This window comes from Austrofundulus limnaeus, unplaced genomic scaffold (assembly GCF_001266775.1).
Source record: "Austrofundulus limnaeus strain Quisiro unplaced genomic scaffold, Austrofundulus_limnaeus-1.0 Scaffold0, whole genome shotgun sequence".
NCBI lineage: Eukaryota > Metazoa > Chordata > Actinopteri > Cyprinodontiformes > Rivulidae > Austrofundulus > Austrofundulus limnaeus.
In genome coordinates, this window is record NW_013952402.1 from 7,604,014 (window position 1) to 7,612,843 (window position 8,830).

Here is an 8,830-nt window from a genome sequence, read left to right on the forward strand (position 1 = left end):
AATCTAATGTATGGCTAATAAATTTTTATTAGCTGCCATTATTAGTTTAAAAAAAATGCTAAATGAATTATTGACAATAGTTGCCGCTCTTTTGTTTGGCCACTAGAGGGCGAACTAACACCATGAATTTCTTTCTTGTTAACATAAAATGTAACTTTTGAGTGTTGTTGCTCAATCAAAAACTAGAATCGTGTGATTTGTTACTCACAATGGTTGTAATGGCTGTTGTGAAAGCAGATGAAAGCAGCTGCTTGAGCAGACGGTAGCGATCGTAAAAAGGTTTCATCAGAGTGCGTTCCTGCTTGGTACTCTGGATTTACACAGAAACAGCGTTGCTTTAGTAGAATATAAATTTGACGCAGTTCGTTAACAGATGATGAGAACAAAAAACATACCGGGCGCCCGTGCAGACCCTCAAAGTACAGCAGACACTTCTGCATGCAGGTCTTCTCCATACTCATCTGGAAGTTAGACATCTCCTATTCGTACAACACAAGAAACACCTTATAAGTTTATTTCATGCTGCAATAAACGACACATAGCTTCTCTTTGCTTCCAACTCTAACTGAAATTATGAGGGATAGGAGTTTTTGTGCAGTAGCAACCTTAATGCTGTCAGGCAGGCCCAGCTCCCGCCGTCTTTCCTTCAGCCTGTTGGTTATCGTGTTGACAGTTTCCTCTATGTTCGGTTTGGTGTTGGTGTTATTATTGAGCTGTTGGAGCTCAGTTCCTGTGGGTCCCGCCTCTCTCTGGTCTATATTGGTTCTGCATGTTTCAGATCTGGGACCTAAACCTCCAAGTCCCTGTGGCTGTCTCAGTTTTATCTCTACAGAAAACAAGGCAGAAAGTCAGGTAAATACAGTGAAATAAAAAATAAAAAACTCTGACATTGATCTAAAATATCTGGTTATGTGGGATTTTTTACCCTGATTTTTTTAATGTATTTCACCATATTACACTACACAAAAGTTCCTATGTGGCATGTCTAAAGAAAAAAATACATTTAAATAAAAGTTTTATCATATTCTTAAGTTATTGACCTTTAAGCTGTTTGCGACTCTTGATGAGTTCCTTCATCAGTTTGGCCACTTCTGGATGTGCAGTTTTRTCATTGTGGGCTGGCTGGAAAAGAATAAAAATAATAATAAACTCAGTGTATCTTGGTCCAGGTGTGTGTGTGAGGGGCTATCAGGCCTGTTTTTAAATTGTAGAACAAACTGTAATTTCACAACCAACCAACAGAGGGCGTAATTTGTTAACGTGTGATTTTTTTAGTTTGCAGCGCCTCACAAACAAAACATCARTCTATTTGAGTCCTTTGTCTCTGTGGATTTAAAATGTGTTACTTGATGCCACTGATAAGTTAAGAAGACCTATATTTTATCTTTTATCTAAAAAAAACTTAATTAGAAAAATTTCTTTTGAACTAAGTTTATATTTATGCAAGATCTTACCTTGTAGTGCCTTTCCTGTTCAAAATGCTCCTCAAAACGCCGGATCCTCTTTCTGAGAGTGTGAATGTGTCTGTTAAGCACTGAGATGGACGCAGAACCTTCCTCTGGTTCTGTAAGGACACTGCAGCGAGCACTGAAGATAAAAAGCCCATTAAGTCTACCACTGCTTTTAAATAATCTGCACATTGCTGTGCGCATATTACACATCAAAAACTTTATTTTAGCTATGAAATAAACACTAAAAAATACAGCAAATGGCTTATTTGCTTGTGAGTAATTTAAAGTGAGAAATTATCACATAAAAATACAACTATCCTTTGAAACAGCCTGGGAAACAACAAATGCCTTACATGCGAATGTGCTGGGAGCATGGTGGAGATGGAGCCGTTTCAGGGTCCAKGTTGAAGCGCAGGCTGTGGGTGAGGCTGGGACAGCGCGGCGAGGGGACGGGGCTGTCCCCCGGCGTGAAGCGAGAGAGGAGCGGACCGGCGTTAGTCACTGGTGGACTCAGTGAGGCATCTTCTTCTGAAAGTTCTTCAGAACACACGGCAGCGGAGAGAACAAGACTGGACACGGATAAAGACGGTGACTGAAGGTGCACTGCAGAAGACAAGATAAACATGGTTTATAGGAATCGTCCGATTTGTCTTTTTTATTTAATGTGTTCTTTTCTTTAGTATCAATTTTACCAAATGACAAAGAAAAACAATGGGCTCATAATAAAAAAAAATTTTGATCCACTTTCTGATAATTACAGTAAACGTTCATTTTAATTATTGTCTGTTTGTTAAAAAACAACAACAATAAAGTTATGAAATATGAGAAAGTAAGGTTTCAATTTTCTAAAAAAAAAAGCTAATTTAGTATAATGACTGCTGATTAACACAGCTTTTAATATGGTTTTAATTCTGAGTGTCATTTACTGAAGTCAAAAATSGGTCAAACTAAACGTTCACTCCCAACAAATACAGAAAATGAATTTCATCTTCTAAAACATAAGTACAAAAATGTATTTAAGCTTATTATTTTCTGATTTAGTCCTCATTGCAATACAAATCAGTATCATTCCACCACATCAGAGTCATTCCACTGATTCTACCTTACCGGGCTGAGATGAGTCAACTGTGTGCAGATCCAAAGATGGAGGCAAAGGCAAACTGGACTGATAAAGGTGCTGCGCTTCCATGGGAGGAGGTTGCTGCTGAGCAGGTAGGTTATCCTGGGCTCGGGGGTCTAACGAGTCTAGCGGTGGACCCGAGTCAGCCTCCAGGGCTTGAAGCTTGAGGGATGGACTCTGGAAACAGAAGCAGAACATTTTCTTCAGGGGTGCAGAGGTCCTGGAGGAAGCGTGGTTCGGTCAGACAGAAGTGATTCACATGCTGCTCGGCTGAACTTGGGGAAGGTCCGGTTGAAGTCGAAACGACGCAATCCAGAGTGCGGTCGGCTGGCGAGCTATGAGATGAGAAACGCTCAGAACGGTGCTCCGTAAGCACACTTCACGGCTGATGTGCGAGGAGCGTAAACATTAAACGTGGACACCAAACACGGCCCAGTTCAAGACGGACTTTCCACAGCTGCAGCTCACGTCACGCACTCAAYGGCAGCCTTCCTTCAGGCGAGTCAGCTCCCCCCAACAAGCATTGGCGTCCGCTGTGGGATTCCTGAACAGAAGCTGTGTTTCCCACACYGCCCGACCCACAAGTCTGCGCGTCTAAGAGTGCATGAGACGATGCTGCATGAGTCTTTAAACCCGTCTGACCGGCATCCCTGACACCTCTGCAGCTGAGCAGCCTCCACATGGATTACTCATGATACGCGGATGAAGGCGCAGGGGGGCGGTGGGAATATCGCTGCGTGTCGTGTGGGTGCGTGTGTGTGAGGAGGCACGGTGTATGTATGACGAGGCGTTTCCACAGCAACGTTGTCTGGGGGGCGGGGGTAAGGAGTCGATCTGATGGAGACGGAGGGTAAGCGTGTGTGCGTGCAAGTGGGTGTGTATGCAGTAAATTCTGACTTGGATGCTCGGAGGGAAGCAAGAAAAAAAAAAGAATATTGTGAGCTCAGAGAGGGGGCTCGAATATAAAGCAGGTTTGTTTTGGACATTATATACGCCATTCTTATCATCATCATCAGCAGCAGCAGCAGCAGATGAAGGCTGGGCTTCTTTATCGTCCTTCCCTGGCAGTTCATTCATGAAAAAAAACAGCTTTGTGCGTCACACACAGGAGGTGGGAAGATGTAAGGGAGGGGACCTAGCCAGGCTATTAATACAGAAGCAAAACATCTACAGGCAGGGATCCTCAAAACTAAAATACATCCACAGAGCGTGCATACAAACACACACACTGATTCACACGTTCGAGGTATCACCTGCTTTCCTGTCACAGGTGCTTTTTTTTAATGGGGCGGGGGGAGGGTGGTTAGTCACTGTAAAGACGGTGAAGGAGGAGAACTTACGTCAGAGCTGATGTTCGTGCCTATGCAACCGTCATGTCGGTCAGGAGAACCGCAGCATCCTCCTCCTTTGTTCTTCTAAAAAAACRCACACATCCACAGGCAAAATCATACATTACAGCACAACACAAACAAAACACTGAAATCTAAACAATTTTTCTAGGAAAAGTCAAGGTGAGGATGATGATGACACCTTTGTTATCATTACCATACAGCAGTGTGACCTTGCTACTGCTTATTAAATGTTTAGTAAAATTTTGTTTTTATAATTACAGCACCTTTACTCCACTGGGTGACATTTGTGTTAACAGCTTAGCTGCTTCTTCCTCTATTGAAGTGTTAACGTGACGTTGACAGTTTTATTCGTCTAAAATCTGACATTCAGAAGAGTTTCTTTCCATTTTGCTAACATGCAAGCCTAAAGCTAAAGCTCCACTTTCTCKTCTCTCTGAAAAGTTTTTTTAAGTGCATTTTATGGATAACTCACTCAACTGCACATGCTCAGATATAGCTACACACCAGGGGAAGGAAAAGTGAAAACATAAGTTCTCTTTATCCAACCTGTTTCTCCTAAACATATCTTAGTCYGGTTAAAAACTTACATACATTATGAACATCTTACATTTCTGACAGATTAACTAAGACTTGATCCAATCTCTGCCAGAYGAACAACTGAGAAGTTGAATAGTGATCAAATCCAAGTTATGTACTGAAACTTGTCACAAACTAAARTGACCCAAAACCAAAGCATTTAGAGGACAAAAGTTTAATTAGGGGCTTTAAAATTATTTCTAAATTGTGTATAATTCTTATCATATTTAGCAGAAAGGTCAATCCACCTTGCATTGTGGCACTGTGGCTTTATCTTCATTCTTGCACTTGATGCAGCACAAAAAGCTGGAAAACAAAAGTATGTAAATTAAAGGCAAATACAAAAAAGAATAAATCAAGTTTCCTCAATTTTTTGTACTATTTTTTATTTATTTATTTGCTCCCTCTGGCTGCCCACGTGACTTTAATCCTGAACCCACTGTGCAACGTGTCTCTTGCTATCAATATTGTATCAAACTGGACTACACACAGCTCTGTGCATCTTTCAAGTCAGCCATCTGGCATTAGAGCACCGGTTTACTCAAGCCTGTAATTAATGAGGCACATCCGAGCTGACCTGTCCTCTGGTTTAGRAACACAAACTGAAAGTTAGCGCCCCCACCACGCTAATAGGGTTGTAGTTAGCTGGTCTGCGCCGCGTGAGCCCTTGTGGCAAGTCAAAGTTATTTGGACTKGAATCATATCAAAGCCATGACTGTGAGCAGCACAATGCTCTGATAACCTACTTCGGCACTGACCGCAGGGCTTAGAGATGAACAGAACTGAAGGGAGGGGGAAACAGGAGTAGAGGGGCACTAAGGCATTTGCAGCATCCAAAGCAATTAGATCAAATTAAACCRGATATACTTCTACAGCTACAAAATGAACATGGCCCTGTTAGGAATAAGACTGATTTGGCCACTTTATTTCTTTTTTTAATTGTTATCATAAACTTATCTGACAATAACAAATTGTCTGAAATGAAATTTTACAATCTATGTTTTGTAAAAGTTTTTTTCTCCCTCTCACCTCTCTGTGTCCTGATTCTGTGATTCACTTGCTTTTCTGCAGTCTAATATAGATGAACTCTGCCCTGTGTCTGCAGAAGCCTGAAAAACAGTTCAGTGCATGTCATGAAAAGCCTCGGGATGAAATGTGTTCATCCTACATAACTTAATGTAACACTCACAGGATGCAAAAAAAAAGAAAAAATACAGGCGGGGCAGCTGTTGTTCAGAAAAGATAAGGTGCTTTACAAAATAAATAAAACAGCAGTTTAAAAAAATAATCAGCTGACCAAACAACAAGAAGTTTTCTTTGCGCCTTCCTCCTCTTCCTCCTCTGACGTGTTTGTAAGCCGAGGCATCTGTGAAAACGTCCTGTGGACACACAGAAGGCAGATGGGAACAACCATACGGGGCAAACCGCATCCTCTAAACTCATCAAACGGTGTAAGAGCGACATCTGCGTGAGAACAATTCACCCCTGCGTGCTTTGAGACGGTCGGCTGGGTGGTGGTGGCGGTTGCTCCGGGTCAGCGGGGCAGGAGAGCGCACGGCTCGATYCTGTAAAATCACCGCTTTTCTCCGGAACGCCGTGGTTTGCAATCGATGCCTGAATGTCAGCGCTGACGTCAAAGCCCGTTTCACAATGTTGCACCAGTGTGTCAGGGCTACGAAAACACACAGGGAGAAAAAAGGTAGGAAGGAAAAAAAACATGATTATTCATTGTAATAATAAAGATTTATACTTCAGAAAAACAGCAGTCAGAGCTGTGATTCTGCAGCTACAAAAGCAGAAAACTGTACACTTTAGATAGAAATAAATCCTTCCGATGTTTTTTAGATGACTGTGGTACTCAACATTATAAACAACAAAAACATAAGTGTTAAATAAACAGTAATATATAAATGGCAGACTTATAAAAAACATCTATGTTTGATCTGACTCTACCTCTCATACAATTCTGAGCTGATCCCAGTTCAAAAATCAGCACCGTTTTACAGAATTCACTGCAAATGAAATCCCATCTCCCTCAAACCAACTTTCCACACAACAGAAAATGAGTCACTGGTGGCAAAAACGAATTAATTAGCAAATAGCAGAGGGTGGTGACAACACTCAGTGTGCTAAATGTTCAACAAATCCTGATGCAAAATGAGTCACCGATGATCAAACCACAACATTTCTTTGTTGAGGACTAAAGCGCCGTCGCCAGCACCGATCCCGTCTCGACTCGCTCACCTGTGCGGGACGGCGGATCCGAAGCGGCGGTCTTTGATGCTGAAGCAGACGAGACAAGAAAACATTTTCAGCGAAGTTTCCAGAAAACTGACAGCGGTCAAACTTTACAGAGTGCAACGAGAGGCAGTAAATGGCTCGCTGCTCAGGAAGGATGGAGAAAAAAAGATGGAGAAAAAAAGAGAGAGAGAGAGAGCCCGGATGAGTCAGACCAGGAGGCACAGAACTGACCCACCGACTTCCATTATCACTGTCAGCACACACTGGAACACAAGCGCACACAGGCAGGAGCGCACCGTCACTCGGTCATATTTAGAGTCAGCTCCGGCACAGCAGTGTGGACAGAAGTGGGTCAGTAAGGCCAGGAAAAGAAAGTGCCACTGCATATGCTGAAACTCAAACACTGCTTTGCTCTGACTGACTGATTACTACCATTCTATTATAAATCCTTATATTTATAATGTAACATATTAAACAAGACGTTCATTAGATGTCAAATTCTTTTGCACCACACCTCAACACCACAACACACCTCCTACTGGAAGCACTCATAAAACAGCTGACTGAATACATTGTTCTCCATCTTAAGAGTTGGCTCTCGATATTTACAGGTCATTTGGTGAAAATGATTAGAACAAATTAGATAACAAAGAAAGGTGTCTGTGGGTATAATTAGACAAGAATCCAAATGAGCTGTGAAGCTAGAGGAAAAGATCCAAGAAAGATCAAACAGAACAGAACACAAACACTGAACATGCACACAAAAGCACAAAATGAGGTAAACAAAGGTCACTTTATGCTTCAGTCAAATATTTTCAAACAAAAACGAAGAGTTCATTAAGAAACTTGGTTACTTGGGCTCGATTATGTGCTGCTGCACCTCCTTCAAAGAAAATACAGTATATAGAAAAAATGTCCCAGAGGTGTAAAGTACAAAACCATCAAATACTTCAAGACTTTTACCCAAGTATCACTTGGAGGTACTTTATTCAACACTGGTTATACAACATTTTTTCCAGTTGTTCAATCTGGACTTCCTTTCACTTAGATGAAGAACAAAACAAACAAACAAAAAAAAACATTTGGAATGATGCAGTATCTCATGCCTGCAGAACAGATGAGCGTGGGAAGCTGTTAGTGAAAAATGATTGATATTTATTTGCTCTATGACAGCTCTATGGGGAAAAAAACTGAAAACAACACATTGGCTTCTAGATTCTGCTGACACAGCAGCTTTACACTACTTGTGAGCAGATTGGACAAGCTTGGAATCAAATATACTGTATGACACTGGATTTCTTTTTAKTGTTGTAAGAAATTATCTAAGACTTAAGATTTCATAAGAGGAAAGATACAGCCTTGTATGATCATTAGACCAGGGCAGTTAGCTGTACAAGACTAAGACTTTTTTATGATAATTCAGTGTCAGTGGCCTGGAAATGTGTGTTTGTGAGGACAATAAAGTGAATTTTTAATAAATGTATTAAAATAATTGTGCTTTTTCACTAGCTAAAATGTATATTAATGATGAAAATTTTAAAAAATTGCTGAATAAAAGTTTAGCTGAATTTGCAGTCTTGAAAATTATTAAATTCTGCAATCAATAAAAATGTACATTTTGCTGCAAATATTATGGCTGTAAATGTTACCTAATGCTATTTGACTAATCACTTCAAAGCTCTAAAATTCTTATTATATTGCTTGATTGCTGAATATTGTAATTTAATGATAAATTAAAAAGGTTTTTAGTGAATCAACTGAGGTTTTATAGCAGAAGACTTCTGTTAAATGCAGTAATGACTCTTTTTTGATCCAATTTTACACTAACTAGAAACTCTTGAGAAAGTGAAGCATGTGAATGACAAAATTAGGCGACACAGTTTGATATCATCCTGAAGTGATGAGAGTACCTGTGGAGCTTAGATTGCATCGGAATCATTTGTTCAAAAGCAACGTCCCCGGAAATTGAAGCAATTTCTTCCTCAAACCTCCTCGTGCCACGCTCAGATTCACAGCTGCTAGACTGGACCTAATTGGACAGAAAGAGTGGCATTACTTTAGACCCTCAAAACTTATACTGTGTATATATA

At 40.7% G+C, this 8,830-nt stretch overlaps 1 protein-coding gene across 2 annotated transcripts in view; it reads right to left on the bottom strand.

Moving 5' to 3' along the window:
* The window catches only part of LOC106512886 (protein FAM13A), a 19,144-nt gene that overhangs the window by 2,325 nt on the left and 7,989 nt on the right, over nucleotides 1-8,830 (bottom strand). The window contains exons 6-19 of one of the 2 annotated variants that reach the window (XM_014001417.1): nucleotides 8,651-8,769; nucleotides 6,744-6,782; nucleotides 5,983-6,171; nucleotides 5,797-5,878; nucleotides 5,529-5,608; nucleotides 4,748-4,805; nucleotides 3,912-3,986; nucleotides 2,559-2,748; nucleotides 1,805-2,054; nucleotides 1,455-1,587; nucleotides 1,041-1,122; nucleotides 606-826; nucleotides 396-479; nucleotides 209-310 (exon numbers count right to left, since the gene is read on the bottom strand). In XM_014001417.1, coding sequence (XP_013856871.1) covers nucleotides 209-310; nucleotides 396-479; nucleotides 606-826; nucleotides 1,041-1,122; nucleotides 1,455-1,587; nucleotides 1,805-2,054; nucleotides 2,559-2,748; nucleotides 3,912-3,986; nucleotides 4,748-4,805; nucleotides 5,529-5,608; nucleotides 5,797-5,878; nucleotides 5,983-6,171; nucleotides 6,744-6,782; nucleotides 8,651-8,769 — 1,704 coding nt within the window. The remainder of the gene's footprint in view (nucleotides 1-208; nucleotides 311-395; nucleotides 480-605; nucleotides 827-1,040; nucleotides 1,123-1,454; nucleotides 1,588-1,804; nucleotides 2,055-2,558; nucleotides 2,749-3,911; nucleotides 3,987-4,747; nucleotides 4,806-5,528; nucleotides 5,609-5,796; nucleotides 5,879-5,982; nucleotides 6,172-6,743; nucleotides 6,783-8,650; nucleotides 8,770-8,830) is intronic. The other variant, XM_014001423.1, reaches the window with a different exon arrangement.